A 15,341-nucleotide genomic window follows, 5' to 3' on the forward strand; every position below is an offset into this window, starting at 1 on the left:
AGCGGGCCAAGGGCCTGGGAATCTTCCTCTGTTCCCTGCTTCCTGAGCTCTTATGTAGCCAGGCAGTGAATGGAGAGAGTGGGAGGCACGTTGGGCTGGGGGCCAGGAAACTGCTTCTCATTGCATGACTCCAGGAAACACACTTTGTTGTTGTGTCTGTCACATGGAAGAGTAATCCCTGCCCTCATCACCCCACAGGGATGTGACAGTCCCATAAGAAGGGATGTAAGAGTACTTTAATAAGTAGAAGAAACTGTGCTGATGCAAAATATTTTTATTATCATTTACACCATTGTAGTTAATACTTCCTTTGGGGGGGGGGTCTGAAGTGGAAAAAATAGGACTTTCATTTCTGGAAAGGTGAAATCTGAGAGGAAATATGATCAAAGTTTATACATCTCTGAATGGGGTGGGAGTTTAGGCTGAGCATATCTTTTTTTTTTTTTTGTCAAATTGAAGCATTCTAGATCTAGGGACCATCCCTAGCTGTTTGAAGGCTTCAGCTTTTGGACAAATAAAAGGGAATATAATTTTACCCAATGGATAGCTAACTTTATGGAGGTATGCAGGCTGAAAACATCCTAGGTCTGGAAGAGCTATGTAAATGCATGGACATCTACATGTGGTGGCTTAATCAAGAGAATTTAGGAGTGTTTACAGCGGGTCGGAGGCTTTCAGGGGTGCCTCATGTGGGATCACCATAGCTACCCACCCAAGCAATGGAGAGAAGAAAACCAATATTTAATAAGCATCAGACCCCAGAGCCTCTGGAGGATAGAGGCTGGCCATTGTGCCAGTGTGGCAGCTTGGGGGCTCTGGGGATGGAACCTGCAGCCTGGCTGTACCTCGGTAGACCCAGGACCACGTTTGCTTCTGCCACTGACTTGCTCTGTGACCTGGGAAAAGTCACTCCCTCCCTAATTGGGCGTCTGTGTCATTATCTCTGTGATGATGTCATCATCTCTATAATGATGGGGTTGAATTTGGTCGTCTCTAAGGCCTTTCAGGCCCCTAGGAATGAAGGGCAGAGTTTAAAGTGCAGCAGAAGACATTATGTGTGGGATGCTGAGCAGTCAGTTTTAGTAACTCTCAAAACTGACAAGAAGGGATGGACTGAAGTGATTAATATGTTCAAGGGAGTCATAGTAGAAGGGCCTTAAGGAGGGATTTCCTGACTGCAAGATGTGTGATAGTCTGGAATACCTTGTCAGAAGAGGCAGTGGGGTCTCCATCTCTGAAGATGCATGAACGAAGGGGAGACCACTCCACCCAGGCTGCTTTAATAACAAAGGTAATCACCATGGCTACCATTTGTTGAGTGCTCATTGTGTCCTAAGTGTTTGCCATGGATTATCTCCTTTAGTCCTTCCCATGGGCATAGGTGCTGTTATTACAACTGAGGAGATAAAGGCTCAATAGAGGTCAGTAACTTGCCCAAGGTCACACAGCTGGGAAGGGAGGGAGCCAGGATTTGAACCAGTCTGGTTTGAGTCCATGCTCTTAAGGGCAGTTCCATCTATCTGGAGGCATAGAGATTTATGGTCGCTCATACTTTCAAGTGGGGTTTCTTTCTGGAAGCATAGGGAGAATTTAGCCTCTTGAGCTGCCAGCTCTGGGATGTTTCAAGGCTATAGCCCTGAGCAGGAAGGAGAGGGTATGGGGCGGGGGGGGGGAAAGCGGCAGGGTTGGGGTACTTGGGAAGAAAGGCAACGGTGGTGGCAATTATGCTCCAGGATGGTAAGTGGAGAGCTTGGCTTCCTTGGTCCCTGAGGCCCTGATTCCCAAGGGCCGCTCTGGCACCTGGGTGCATGGGATACAAGGTCTGAGCAGGAAGGCAGATGATCTTCGGGCTGCACTGATCCATTCCTCCCTCCAGGCTGAAGAGCGGCATGGCAGCACTGAGGAGCACCTGCGGCAGCTGGAGGGACAGCTGCAGGAAAAGAACCAAGAGCTGGCAAGGGTGAGCTTACCGGGCCAGACTCTCGAGCCTCCTCTCAACCCCAGGGCGGCATCCCAGGATGGTCTGTGGGTAGGGAAAGGAGGAAGAGTGAGAGCTAGGGAAGGACCTGGCTAGGGACAGAGACAGAGCCACAGAGGGGTGGGAGGAGGTGGTCAGGAAAGCTGCAGACAGGGGCCCCCGGAGGATAAGAAGGGGACAGGTGAGTGGGCTGGAACCACAGCAGGAATGAGTGGCTCCCTGGGATTGCAGTGAGATGGCCCTGGGGTGGCTTGGTGCAAGGTGGTCTGGTTATGCAGGTGCGCCAGCGGGAGAAGATGAACGAGGACCACGGCAAGCGACTGTCAGACACCGTGGACCGACTGCTTAGCGAGTCGAATGAGCGCCTGCAGCTCCACCTCAAGGAGCGCATGGCGGCCCTGGAGGAGAAGGTGCTGTGGGTGGCGGGCCTGGATGGGCAGTGCTGCCCGGAAGGACGGCGCTGGCGGAAAGGGGCGGGGTGGGTAAAGGTGTGGGTGGAGCCGGGCGAGCAGGAATGGTTGGGATGTGAGAGCTTAGTCGGGAGCGGGCGGGGCTGGGGGGCTGGGCGAGGCGGGGAGTGCGGAGGGCTGTGGAGTGGAGTTAGGCTGAAGAGGAGCAGCCTGGGCTGGGGGTGGGGCGGTCTGGCAAGGAGAGGTAGGGCTGGGAGAGCAGACCGGAAGGCAGATCTTGCTGGAAGGGGAAGGCCTGAGCCGGAGTAGAGGAGCCGGGGTGGAGGGGAAGGGGGGCATCTTGGCTCACAGCTGTTCTCCCCCAGAACACACTGATCCAAGAGCTGGAGAGCTCCCAGCGGCAGATTGAAGAGCGGCAGCATGACAAGGTACCCAGCTGCTGGCCAGCCCTGCCAGCCCGGGAGGGCTGAGCTTGCTGTGAGGAAGGAACACGCCTGTGTTTCAAGCAGCTGCCCTAAAACCCAGCACTGTGCTAGCCAGTTTGTTAGTCCATGTACACACATTATTTCACTAATCCTCCCTAAAGCCTATCGTAGTAGATGCATCACCCACCCACCTGTAAAGAAGAAACTTAGCCGTAAGCATAGGGCAGAGAGTGGGTAGCAGAGAGGCAGGACGCTGTGAAGGACTCGACAGAAGGATTTGGTGGGGCCGCAAACCTGGTGAAGCTCTTGCTTTCTGGTGATTTGGGGCAGATTAGCCACTATCCCTATGCTAGCAATGTCTGTGAGGTCTGGGAGTTCACTGAGGGCCCCTCTGCTGCCCAGCCTTATTTGTCATGCATTTGCTTGTTAGTGAGGGCTCAGCAGGCCTGTTCTGGTAGAGTCCTTCCAGACAGACCTTCCTTCTGGCCCTGCCCCTGCCAACCCTTCTACTCACTCTCCAGTTGGACCTCTTCTCTTTTGGTGTCATCTGTGGGCTTGGCCTTGGGTCCCTGGCTTTGGACTTTGCAGTGCTTTCTTCTGCTTCTCCCCATCTCTGCTGTTCTCTTGGTCCTTCTCTCCTCGCTCTTCCCCTCCCTCGCCCCTACCCCCACCATGGCTCTGCCTGGCACAGGGCCGCCTGTCTGAAGAGATTGAGAAGCTGCGCCAAGAGGTGGACCAGCTGAAGGGTCGAGGAGGGCCATTTGTGGATGGCATCCACTCCAGGTACTGGAGCTCAGGAGGCTTAGTGTGCTGTGATGGAGTCCTGGACAGACCTAGATGGGCCCTGGGGGAGGAGACTTCCTCCCACCAAAACACTGCCCAGGATCTCAGGGTCCTGCTCACATTCAGGGTGGGACACTGAGGCTTAGAGAACTTTGTAAAGTCACCCAGCTCACTTGGGCAGTTTAGAAGGGAGCACCTGTCCTCTGAGGGATGCTGAGAGGCAACTAAAGCACAGGATGATCCTTCGCCACTGCCATGAGACACAGGGCATGATTCCTGCTTCCTCGACAGAGGGCACGCCCTTGAGAGGGGTCTGCTGAGTTACATGCTCACCTACGTCCCACAGGGCCTGCTCACAGGGAGTATCTGGTTCACTCTAGTTACTTTTTTTTTTTTTTTTTTTTGCATTACGTGGGCCTCTCACTGTTGTGGCCTCTCCCGTTGGGGAGCACAGGCTCCGGACATGCAGGCTCAGCGGCCATGGCTCACGGGCCCAGCCGCTCCGCGGCATGTGGGATCCTCCCGGACCGGGGCACGAACCCATGTCCCCTGCATCGGCAGGCGGACTCTCAACCACTGCACCACCAGGGAAGTCCCACTCTAGTTACTTTGAGACACCTTATTTACGGCTCTGAACCTAATGCTTAAATTAGGCCCGTGTTTTAGGGAACTTCTGGATTTTTCTTCATATTTTGTGAAGCATTTGGCAGTGAACTCAGACCTCAAACCTGCGCTCAGTTCTTTGCCCAGAGAGGCAGGCTGACGATCGAGGAGACTGAAGTGGATGATGCCACTCAAGGTTCATGGCTCCTGGATATTTTCTGTCCAAACCAAAGTCTCTTAGATCAGAACACATAAGGTTCCCTATGGTCATGCTCTCGTTATATCAGGGAAATAGGGATCAGCTTCTTTGAAGAGAGGTTAAAGGAAAATTGTACATGTATATGTGCAGAGGGGTAGGGCTTAAATTAGGGAAAGAGATGTTGAACGTGAAGAAGAGAAGCCTGTGGGTTTCTGGGGTGTTAGAGACTTGGGTATCAATTTCAAGTTTGTTAGGAATATTTGTATAGGAGTGTGGAGAGAAGCAGGGAATAGAGACAGAAAATGGTAGTTGGAATTCCTCCTACTTCTCCCTTCCTATAGGTTGCTCAGAAGAGACCAACCCCCTAGGCCAACTAAGAAGGCACAGCCCAGAGCACACCAAGCTATTTAGCACTGCTTGCTTTCCTTAGTGGTTGGGAGTTCTTGGCTTTGACTGTAGAAGCACTGGCCCCATCATGGAATTGGGACTGAGTTGCAGGGAAAAGGGGGGAATAGGCAGAAACTCCCCCATCCCTCCAGATAGCTTGTGTAACCTGTTGTAGGCTCACCCTGTCCCTTTGCTCTGGGCTCCCTCAAGTTCTAAACTGGGAAGGCATAGGGAAGAGATGTCAGTAGGGGAGGCTCCAGATATTCCAGAGGATCATTACTGTGATCCTAAAATTTCAGGGTTGGGATAGACCCTTGGGGCAGTCAAAATGCTTTCTCTAGCCCATGTCTCTGATACAGTGTCAGGGCCTCCTGAAGCTTCCTGGGGACAGGGAGTATGCCTGGCTTGAATTTTGGCCAGGGATTTAGTCCAGAGGAAGACCAGAGGTAGTTGCTAGGGAGAAGACCAAGAAACAAAGACGCTCAGAATTCAAAGGACTTTTAGAGCTCATTCCTTCCAACTTCTCTTGGTGCCATGATCCCTCCCACACATTCTTGTCAGGTGGCCAGAGGGTCTCCACCTGAATACCTCTCTGAGGGGAGTGCAGCTTTTTTAAAGCTACCAGTTGCATCATAAGCCAGCTCTTGCTATTTGAAGGTGCCTCTTGTGTTAAGTGAAAAGCTGCCTCCCTAGAACTTTCTCCCCTGGATCATACTGATCCCTGGAGCACCAGAGAATAAACCTAATCTCTTGCTTACGTGGCAGCCCTTAAGGCATTAACAGAAGCTCATGTCCTGCTAAGACTTCTCTTTTCCCAGCTGAAGATCCCTTAACTCTTTGGGCCCAGTGGGTGTAACCTGGGGCTGTCAGTCCTCAGGGCTCGTCTTCTCTCCCCCATCCGCCACTCAAGGGCGCACATAGGCAGTGCAGCAGATGTGCGGTTCTCCCTGAGCGCAACCGCCCACGCACCTCAAGGTCTGCATCGTTCCTACTCAGCACTGCGGGAAGAGTCTGCCAAGGTGAGGGGGTGGAGGGGTGAGTGTGGATGGGTCTACCCTGGGGAGTTTGGGGTCAGTTCAGCCACGCGCCTTGCTCCAGTTTCACAGACGGCTGGTGTGATGCAAATCCTCCCCCTACCCTCCCCCGTGTCAACGACAGCTGCAGCCTTGGGGTTGGGGCCATCACTGCAACAGCTGTGTCTCGCCTCGACCTCCTGGTGGGCAAGAGGTAGAGGCTGGTGGGTGGTCAGCTAGTCCCTGAGGCCCCACTGAAGCCTGTGCATGTGTACCTGGGTGTGCAGGCACGTATTTCTAGTGGTTGGGCTGGGGGTTGCAGGGGCAAGATGGAATTGGCAAGCTTTCTGGAACAAAAGCTGTGGTTTATGGGTAGGTGAGAGAGGATGACAGGTTAACTGGCCATGGGACGGCACCTGAAGTTTTCTGAGAAGCATGTAGCTCATGTGGAGTCTGCCTAGGGAGATTTAGAGGGAACAGGAAAGATTAGGGGCAGAAAAGGACTGACTTCGATCTTTTGGGGAAGTCTGATTCCTTCCTAGCCCCATAATTGTTAACCGTGCTCTGTCTCGAGCCCAGATCCTCTACATGCTCTAGGGCACTAGAAGATATAGGTGGAGAAGGAGGGAACTCCTAGTCTGATGGCGGAAGATTCATCTCTGCCATTAGGAAACCCCTAGTGTGAGGGGGGAGTTGAAGTCGGAAGTCATCTCTTTTCTCTCTCCCCTCTCTCCCTTTCCTCTGTTTATAAGAGCACAGCAGCTACCCAGGACCTCAGTCTAAAGGCTGCAGGAGTGGGAAAAGAGCCCTAAGGGGATCTTGGGGGTCTGGGTCATACAGGATGGGGTTAGAGATTACCTCTTTCCTTTTCTTCCGCTGCTCTTCTCACACTCCCAGCCCAGTTCTGTGCTCTTTCTGCTTCTGGACCTTTGTCTACCGAAGGGGTTTGTAGAATGATTTCTGAGAAGCTACCTCCTCTGAGGGTTGATCGGAGGGTCCTGTAATGTGCTGAAACTCTGAGACACAAGACAGTCATGCCTGCTTGGCTTTTTCTCGTTCCCTATATCTAGTCACCTTTTGTGTGAGTAGAAACAGAGTGCCTTTACATAATGCTGACTTGGTGCCAGACCCTGTGCTAAGTGCCTTACATGCATTTCCTAATTTAATCCTCAGAGCTACCTATGAAGTAGGTACTATTACCATTCCCACTTTACAGATGAAGAAACTGAGGCACAGAGAGGTGAAACAACTCTCTTGTAGCTTGTATTGGGTGGAGCCAGGATTCAAAGCAAGGCAGTCTCTGGAATCTGTTCCTAACCATTCTGCTATCTGGCTCCTTGAGTTTGCGTAGTATTTCTTAGACTTTAACATACAAGTAAGTTACCCGGGATTTTGTTAAAATGCAGATTCTGAATTAGTAGGTCTGGGATGGGGCCAGAGATTTAGCTTATCTAACAAGCTCCTAGGAGATGCCAATGCTGCTGGTATAGGTTGGGAGGGTCCTGCTCCTTAGTCATCTGGTGTGTCTTATTACTACTCCTCTACCCTCCTTCTCTGCTAAGGACTGGGAGCCATCTCCACTGCCTGGGGTGCTGGTCCCCACAGCCACCCCTGCCTTTGACAGTGACCCTGAGATCTCTGATGTGGATGAGGATGAGCCAGGGGGTCTGGTGGGCTCCGTGGACGTTGTCTCCCCCAGCAGCCACTCAGACGCCCAGACCCTGGCCATGATGCTGCAGGAGCAGCTGGATGCTATCAACGAGGAGATCAGGTTAGGGCAGGGGTGGAGGGCCTGGGAGGTTCCTTGAAGGACAGAGGCTCTTTGTGTTTGGTCACTGCAGGAGAGATTCTACATGTGTTTGCTTGTCTCTTACAGCTGGACCTTAGAGTGCCACAGTTTAGGGACCCTGTGTGGAGCATCAGGCAAGGTTCTGGCCCAGTGCTGGACAGAGAGGGGTAGGACCTCAGATTGACTTCTTAGGCTTCATTTTCTCTCCCAGGTCTATGGAGACTGTGTTCCTGAAGCTCCTGAAGCTAAACATAACCATTATGAGTGTAGTTCCCACATACTGAGGCCAACTCAGGGTGAGAGCTTTGGTCAGTCTAATCACAGTCACTGGAGGAGACAGCATTATCTCCATTTTATAGACAAGGAAACAAACCAGAGAGATTAAGTGATTTGCCCAAAGCGATGCAGTAAGTGGCAGAGCCAGGATTCAAACTCGGGTCTAAACTCAGTGCACTGTGTCATGCCTCTGGTCTCTAATGAGGCATCAAACAGAAACCATTGGCAGGGAATGTTATGAAGACCTGCACTTCACCCTGCCTTTGTAGAGAGTTTATTAATGTTTGTGACAAACAGCAAGAGAAAATCCAAACCAGAGAATGTCAGAGCTTTACAGGGCTGTAGGGGTCATCTGGTTCAATGGTTCCCACACTTTTGGATTTCACAGACCAGCTAAGAAGAAAACACTGGACGCACACACACACACACACACACACACACACACACACACACACACACAAAGAGAAGGGTACTAACACAGGACTGCCAACTTTCATTCTGCAGAATGAAACATTAAAGATAATTACCATTTCCTATCACAACCATTCTACAAAAGAAAGGATATTTTAACATCCCTAAAGTTGGAAAGACATGCTCTGAGAATAAAGATAGGTCCTGTTCCTAAAGGATAGTTGGCATGTTTACATTAGTTGTGTGTGTGTGTGTGTGTGTGTGTGTGTGTGTGTGAGAGAGAGAGAGAGAGAGAGAGAGAGAGAGAGAGTGTGTGTGTGTGTGTGAGTGTGCACACACACATTCCTCTCTGAGTGCCCCCTTCATACACATAACATTATCACTATTATTCTAATTTTTCCCTGGAACAGGAAAGGCTCCATCAGGGATCAGTATCAATTAAAGGTCCTGTGTTTGAGAAATACTGGCCTAGACCATTCCTGACATTGGGTATATTGGGAAACCGAGGCCCTATAGATAGTGGTAGGTCAAGAATTCTGACTTCCATGAAGGTTTATATTCCACTGACTAAATTGCCTTCTTTCCCAGCAACTGCTTTTGTTAAATTAGGGAGTTTTGTTACATTAGGCCAGTTAACAAGAAAGAGAGAAAATTGTCTAAGCTGCAGTGGGATAGAACCAACTCTGCCCACAGGGCCTTGTATGTCCCTGCAATGCCGAAAACAATGGGGCACACCTGGCCTTGCCTTCTACCTGGGGTCACTGGGTGGTGACTGCAGGCAGTGCCCACATCTGCCTCCTGCTCGTCCTCTCTGGGGCTAATCATGAGATCTGGTTTTGCCTGCCTCCCAGGATGATCCAGGAAGAGAAGGAGTCCACAGAGCTCCGTGCTGAGGAGATTGAGACACGAGTGACTAGTGGCAGCATGGAGGCCCTAAATCTGACCCAGCTGCGCAAACGTGGTTCCATCCCCACCTCTCTGACTGCCCTGTCCCTGGCCAGCGCATCCCCTCTGTTCAGCGGCCGCTCCACACCTAAGCTTACTTCCCGCAGTGCTACCCAGGACCTGGACCGAATGGGGGTCATGACCTTGGTGAGAGTCTTGGGGCAGTTGATGAACAACCTTGTCATCACTGGGCTTGGCCGAGGGGAGTTGAGAAGGCACAGCAGGGCTCACTCTCTCTCATTTGGGCCCCAGCATCTTCTTCTCATGATGTGTGCAGACCCTGGCATACCAGGTCACCAGCATGTGCTTCTGGGTCTGGAAAGGGCTATGTAGTATCTTCCTTACCCTCTCCCTTGGGTAATGCTTAAGAAACTCACCCAATGCCCATACCTCTTTCTCTCTTCCAGAGGTAGCCCTGATTTATTTTTTCAAGCCAGTTTTTTGTTGTTGTTGTTGTTGCTTTGTTTTGTTTTGCTGTGATATTCTCTTCAGGCCTGTGTGAGGCACTGAATCCTATCTTCTCATCCTAAGACCACTGGGCTCCCCTTGGGGTAGACTTTCAAGCAACCAAAGGGTGAGTCCAAGCTCACCCTTCACTCTCTCTTCCAGCCCAGTGACTTAAGAAAGCATAGGAGGAAGCTGCTGGTGAGTGCTGCATGATGACGCAGGTACTAATAGGTTAATTCTCCCAGGCCTTTCCCTTTTGGCTTCTCCCCACTGGGCCCTTGAATCTGAGTCTGAACTCTGAGAGGCCCCTAGGGCCTCCCCTCTGCTTTTCTCCATGCTCCTCTGCCTGTCTGGGCTGGGTAGGCAGGCCCCAGATCGCTCCCTCTATCCCCTGACGGCTTCACTGTCTGTTCAGTCACCAGTGTCTCGGGAAGAGAACCGAGAGGATAAAGCCACCATAAAATGTGAGACTTCTCCTCCTTCCTCACCCAGGACGCTGCAGCTAGAGAAGCTTGGCCACCCAGCCCTGAGCCAGGAAGAAGGCAAGAGGTAAATGGAGCAGACCCCATATCGAGCCTCTCCATTCCCAAGATTATCTCGTCCCTCTCTCTGCCTCTGAACAGGCTGCATCTCACTTGTCCCAGGTGTCTGAACATCTCACTTGTCACACCATCGGGGAAGGACAGTTCCATGTCTCCTTTGGTCACATGCTCTGATCATACCCCCTTAACCCTCCCAACTCTGACACTTACTGTAAGTTCTTCCTGAAGTCTAACTTCCATCTCTCATGCTGTAATTTAAGTATGTTTCTTCTCATTCCACCCGCTCCTGGCTGTCATCCTGTAGTGCTTTGGAGGATCCAGGCAGCAACCCCAGCAGCAGCAACAGCAGCCAGGACTCCTTGCACAAGGGCACCAAGCGCAAGGGCATCAAATCATCCATCGGCCGCCTGTTTGGGAAGAAGGAGAAAGGCAGGCTGATCCAGCTGAGCCAGGACGGAGCCACGGGCCATGGTCTCTGTCTCCTAGTAAATGGGTGCGAGTAGAGGGCAGAAGCAGTAGGGTATCCTTGGATCCAGTCTTCTCTGCCTGCCTCCCAGGGACCAGTGGGCAGAAGCCACAGACACAGAGATTCAGCTCCGGAGAAGAAGTTTTCTGTTAGAGCTATTTCACAGCGGGAAGGGCTACCTCATGAGGTGGTAGCTCCTGCCACGAGAAGTGTCAGGCATCAGTGTCAGGCTGTTTATTTGATATGCTGTAGAAGGGGTTCCTGTATTCAGTGTGAGGTTGGACCTCTGAGGTTTCTTCCAATCTGGAGGTTTTCTGAGGTACTGTGCTCAGGACCTTCAGGAGAAATTTCTTAGTTCTTTCTCTAAGAGAGTCAGTTCTTAATTCCTAGTATATCTTGCCTTCAGGACTCAAAATATCACAATGCCTAATCATGACTTTGTAGACATTATAGTCAAGTAAGTGCTTGGGCAAGGGTAGCATTATTACCACCTCTATGACGATATAAAGTTCCAGTGTGTGCTTGGTGTGTGGTAGGTACACAATGAACGTTAGCTGTCTTCCTCTCCCTTCCCCTATTCCTTCTTTCCTTTCTTCCTTTCCCTCCCTTCCTTCTTCTCTTTCCCTCATCTATTCAGTTATTTGTTCAATAGACACGTATTGAGTAACTACTGTAAACAAGGCTTAGTATTAGGTATCGGAGCAATAGTGCATTCCTTCAAGGAGCTCAGTTTCTAATGAAAAGGAAAAAATAAAGAGATGATTCTAAAACAATATTAAGATAGCAATAGGCTCTGGGTGCTTCTGGAACTCAGAGGTCAGCCATGGAGTGGTGGGGGCGACAGGAGAAGCTTTCTCTGCTGGCAACACCTGGGCAGAAGCTTGAAGGCTAAGTGGGAATTAGCCAAGCCAAGAAGAGGTGTGTGTGTGTGGCGGGGGGGGAAGAGGCGGGGGGTAGGGGGGGTCTGAGAAAGGCAAAGATTCATGGGTGTGAGAGTTTTGTAAGCAGTTGAGTCTATTCAGAGTGGGGAGGGAAGAGGGTGGGGGGAGCAGAAGAGGTGAGTTTAGACCCTAGGCTGGGGCCAGCTCATAAGGGCCTTGCAAAATATATTGTGGAGCCAGCCACACATGGGAGGGGGCAGGACTGAGAAGGTCTGGTCAGTGGACGAGGGATCTCGTGTTGAAGCCTTATGATTTCCTATGTTCCCCACACCACATTGGCACCTAAACCTAAGACAGCATCCCAGATTGGCTTCTGGATTACCAACACCCTCGGTCCTCTGTGCACTTGTGAGGAGTGACCAGGGCTTAAATGAATTGTAAAATGCTGCCCCTGCCATGAACTCTAGCATCAGTTCAGGAGATCCTTAACAGAAGAGGACAGAGCTATGCATGTTCCCTTTTGAGATTTGTGCAAGTGAGTGGCCCTGAGAAAGAGGCCCAGACACACATCTCTGAACGTGCCTCTTTCCCCACCCTCAACCCAGGTCAGGATAATTCTGTCTGAGCCTCGAAGCCCACTCTGGCTCTCTGGGTTTCCTTTTTCCCTTGGTTTGGAGGAGGGACAAGTTCTGTCTAGGATTCTGCTGCCGTTAGGGTGGAACGACTTCCATCCGTCTGGCTGAAAAACACCTCCAGGGCTGAGGCTCCCAGGGGAAGGCTCTCTGGGCTTGGGGTGACCCACTCGATGCCACTGTGGGACTGCCTGGTTGTAGGGATGTCATGTGGAGGCTCCAGGAATAATGGGTTGTCCCATCAGACCCTCGGGTTGTCACATGTTGAGGTCTTGCTGGTCTGCTCCCCGGTCCTGGCCCAGGCCAAGGGAGGAGAAGCAGAGAGGGCCTCGCTGATATGCCATCTCTTCCCTTCTAGTTCTGCTAATAGACTCTGAGCTCGGTCTGCAGGAGCCCATGGTACCTACCAAGCTGGGGACCCAGGCAGAAAAGGACCGGCGGCTGAAGAAGAAGTAAGAGCCACTGACCAGTCTCTGCCAGGGTGGGGTCCAACCCCTCACACACTCTTTTCCCTGGACTGCCATGGGACTGAGCTCAGGCAGCCAGAGCCCAGCAAGGCCCTTTCTGGACTGAGTTGGTCTGGTCTAAGTGGGCACAGCAGGGTTTGGGAGGTTGTTCTTAGGATGACCTGAGTGAGAAGGAGACAAGGGTGCTGTGGGAGAGTGACCCAGCATCTGGGGATCTCTGGCAGAGCAGAGTAGAATGTGTTTCAGGCCATGTGCAAACAAAGCGAGAGCCCTCACCTCTGGGAATGGAGAGGTGTTGCTGCTTCATGTCTTGGTGTCACACTGCTTCAGGAATAGAGCAGGGGTGGCAGTCCAATGGTGGGGAGAAGGGGTAGTGGGAGTCCAACTCTTGGCACAGCCCATGGTCCCTGGGAGTAAGCTTGTTTGAGAAAGAAGGAAGGACTAGTGAGTCTGTTGTTCCTCTTCCTGAAAGACACCAGCTGCTTGAAGATGCCCGCAGAAAAGGAATGCCCTTTGCCCAGTGGGACGGCCCTACTGTGGTCTCCTGGCTAGAGGTAAACCTGGGCAAAGGGAGTCTAAGTCTACTCAGGGGTCTGGTGGGAAGGATGTGTGGACTGGGACAAGGACTCCTTGGGCAAAGGGGTGGTATTTCTAGAATTTTCCCAGCATGTTTCTCCCGTGCCAAGTGCACAGTGCCATACCTAGCACTTAGCCAGAATCGATGCTATATACTCATGCCTCTCAAGTAGCTAGGTCTGGATAAGGGCAATTAATCTTCACTGACCCATTAAGACTTTCACAGGTGGTTTCATTCTTCCTATAGGTGCCCCCAGGAGCTAATCACCCATGCAATGTTGGTAAAGTCCCTTCACCTTCCCAGGCCTCAGATTTTTCATCTGTAAAATGGGAAAAAGAGGCATTTGATGATGGTCATCTCCACATTTCTAAATTCCTCTGCTCTTCATTTGCTGTTCTGAGGCCATGGATGAGGCCTGGCCCTTGCCTCTCAGTATTGCCAGACTTTTGCAGTGGAGCCCAGATCTCGGGAAAGGGGCTGAATTTACCCTCTGTGCCCCATATCTGCAGCTCTGGGTGGGGATGCCTGCTTGGTATGTGGCAGCCTGCCGGGCCAACGTCAAGAGTGGGGCCATCATGTCAGCCCTCTCGGACACAGAGATCCAGCGGGAAATTGGCATCAGCAATGCCCTGCACCGGCTCAAGCTCCGGCTGGCTATCCAGGAGATGGTGTCGCTGACCAGCCCCTCTGCCCCGCCCACCTCCAGGACTGTGAGTGGCCTCTCCTTCACCCAGGACATTTTCAGAAGCCCCAAAATAGTGTTTACAAAGTTTCATATTGGTCATTGGGAAGATGGTAGCATTTGAGTCCTGCCCCTTACTTCCCATCCCCACAAAGGGTTCCACCGGGTCTCCAAGAGGAGGTAACACTGTTGCTAGCAGAATCCCAGCAGGCCTAGTTCCCTGCTTCCCACGTACCACTCATGAGCTCCATCTTCCCATACCTACCATGCCGGTAACTTTAGATCTTTGGGCAGAGTTTCCAAAGACAGGACTTCTGGGTTCTGTGTTTTTGCCAGATTGGGGTAGCAGAGGGAGTAGGGCATTTGTAAATTCTGGTCCTCTAAGCTCTCCACAAGAATGTAAACCTCTCCATGGACCCCCAGGGTAAAATCTTTCACTGTAGTCCATCTCTGTGATTGGGGTCAGCCCTTATTCCAGATTCACACCATTTATTCATATTCATTCAGGAAACATTTGTTGGGTACTTCTATGTGCCAGGCACTGTGCTAAGCAGTGCAGATACGGTAATAAAAGAGAGTTGCTCAGAGCTAGACGATGTGCAGAATTCTGGGCTGGGCCTGTGGGAGGACTCAGGGGAAGGGAGCTATGTCTTGTCCTTAGGGCTCCCAGCCTGATGGGGAGCCTAGGAGCTCACACGCAGGACCAGCTAGGTCTCCTCTCTGCTTACAGTCTTCTGGGAATGTCTGGGTCACCCATGAAGAGATGGAAACTCTGGCAACATCCACTAAAACAGTGAGTCTGGCCCTGGGCCCTGGGCCTGGGGTTAGGGCTGATGACTTGCATGAGGATGAGGGAAAGGTTGTGGGAAGTCAAAGGGGCTTGTAGCTGATCTAATACGAGATTGGTATCCCTGATGTGTGATGGAGTTCTGTTCTCAGGGTTGTGGGTGGGTGGGAAAGAAGTGAGAATGGAAACAGTTTGTGTGTGTGGGGGGGTGGTCTATTCCAGGGGGTCACAAGTTCACCCTGGGCTACTGGTATACTCCAGTGAAGAAGAGCAGGGCTTGGGAGCGTTTTGCCCTGCTATTGTCATGAAGCCACAGAGTCCTTAACCCTTGTGCTTGAACCTTGGTGGAGGAACAGAGAGGGTTGGGAGGACCTGGCACCTCGCCAGACTGTGTTTCTGCCACACACACATTTGATCCCCTCTCACTGCAAACACAGGCGCGTGCACCAGCCTTCTGTGCTCTCTTAACCTTCCCAACAAGCTTTCCCTAGTCACCCATTCAGCTACTGGGGTGTCTGCTCCTCCTTCTTGATGGGACCTTGGGTGGAGGCTGCTAGGTTTCTTGACTTTGCCTGTTTCCCCTGACATGCTGCACTCATTCCTAGGACAGTGAGGAGGGCAGCTGGGCTCAGGTAAGACCC

The 15,341-nt window shown here is 51.7% G+C and overlaps 1 protein-coding gene across 11 annotated transcripts in view; it reads left to right on the forward strand.

Annotated features, from left to right (window-relative positions):
* The window catches only part of PPFIA4 (PTPRF interacting protein alpha 4), a gene marked incomplete at both ends in the record, with an annotated part of 36,822 nt that overhangs the window by 8,192 nt on the left and 13,289 nt on the right, over positions 1-15,341 (forward strand). For 5 of the 11 annotated variants that reach the window (XM_079929591.1, XM_079929598.1, XM_079929595.1 and 2 more), the window contains 15 exons: positions 1,877-1,960; positions 2,257-2,388; positions 2,754-2,816; positions 3,505-3,596; positions 5,696-5,804; positions 7,361-7,569; positions 9,126-9,366; positions 9,829-9,864; positions 10,082-10,215; positions 10,513-10,679; positions 12,546-12,639; positions 13,127-13,208; positions 13,741-13,941; positions 14,644-14,706; positions 15,306-15,332. In XM_079929591.1, coding sequence (XP_079785717.1) covers positions 1,877-1,960; positions 2,257-2,388; positions 2,754-2,816; positions 3,505-3,596; positions 5,696-5,804; positions 7,361-7,569; positions 9,126-9,366; positions 9,829-9,864; positions 10,082-10,215; positions 10,513-10,679; positions 12,546-12,639; positions 13,127-13,208; positions 13,741-13,941; positions 14,644-14,706; positions 15,306-15,332 — 1,734 coding nt within the window. The remainder of the gene's footprint in view (positions 1-1,876; positions 1,961-2,256; positions 2,389-2,753; positions 2,817-3,504; positions 3,597-5,695; positions 5,805-7,360; positions 7,570-9,125; positions 9,367-9,828; positions 9,865-10,081; positions 10,216-10,512; positions 10,680-12,545; positions 12,640-13,126; positions 13,209-13,740; positions 13,942-14,643; positions 14,707-15,305; positions 15,333-15,341) is intronic. The other 6 variants (XM_079929597.1, XM_079929596.1, XM_079929601.1 and 3 more) reach the window with 4 other exon arrangements.

This window comes from Stenella coeruleoalba (assembly GCF_951394435.1).
Source record: "Stenella coeruleoalba genome assembly, chromosome: 1".
Lineage (NCBI taxonomy): Eukaryota > Metazoa > Chordata > Mammalia > Artiodactyla > Delphinidae > Stenella > Stenella coeruleoalba.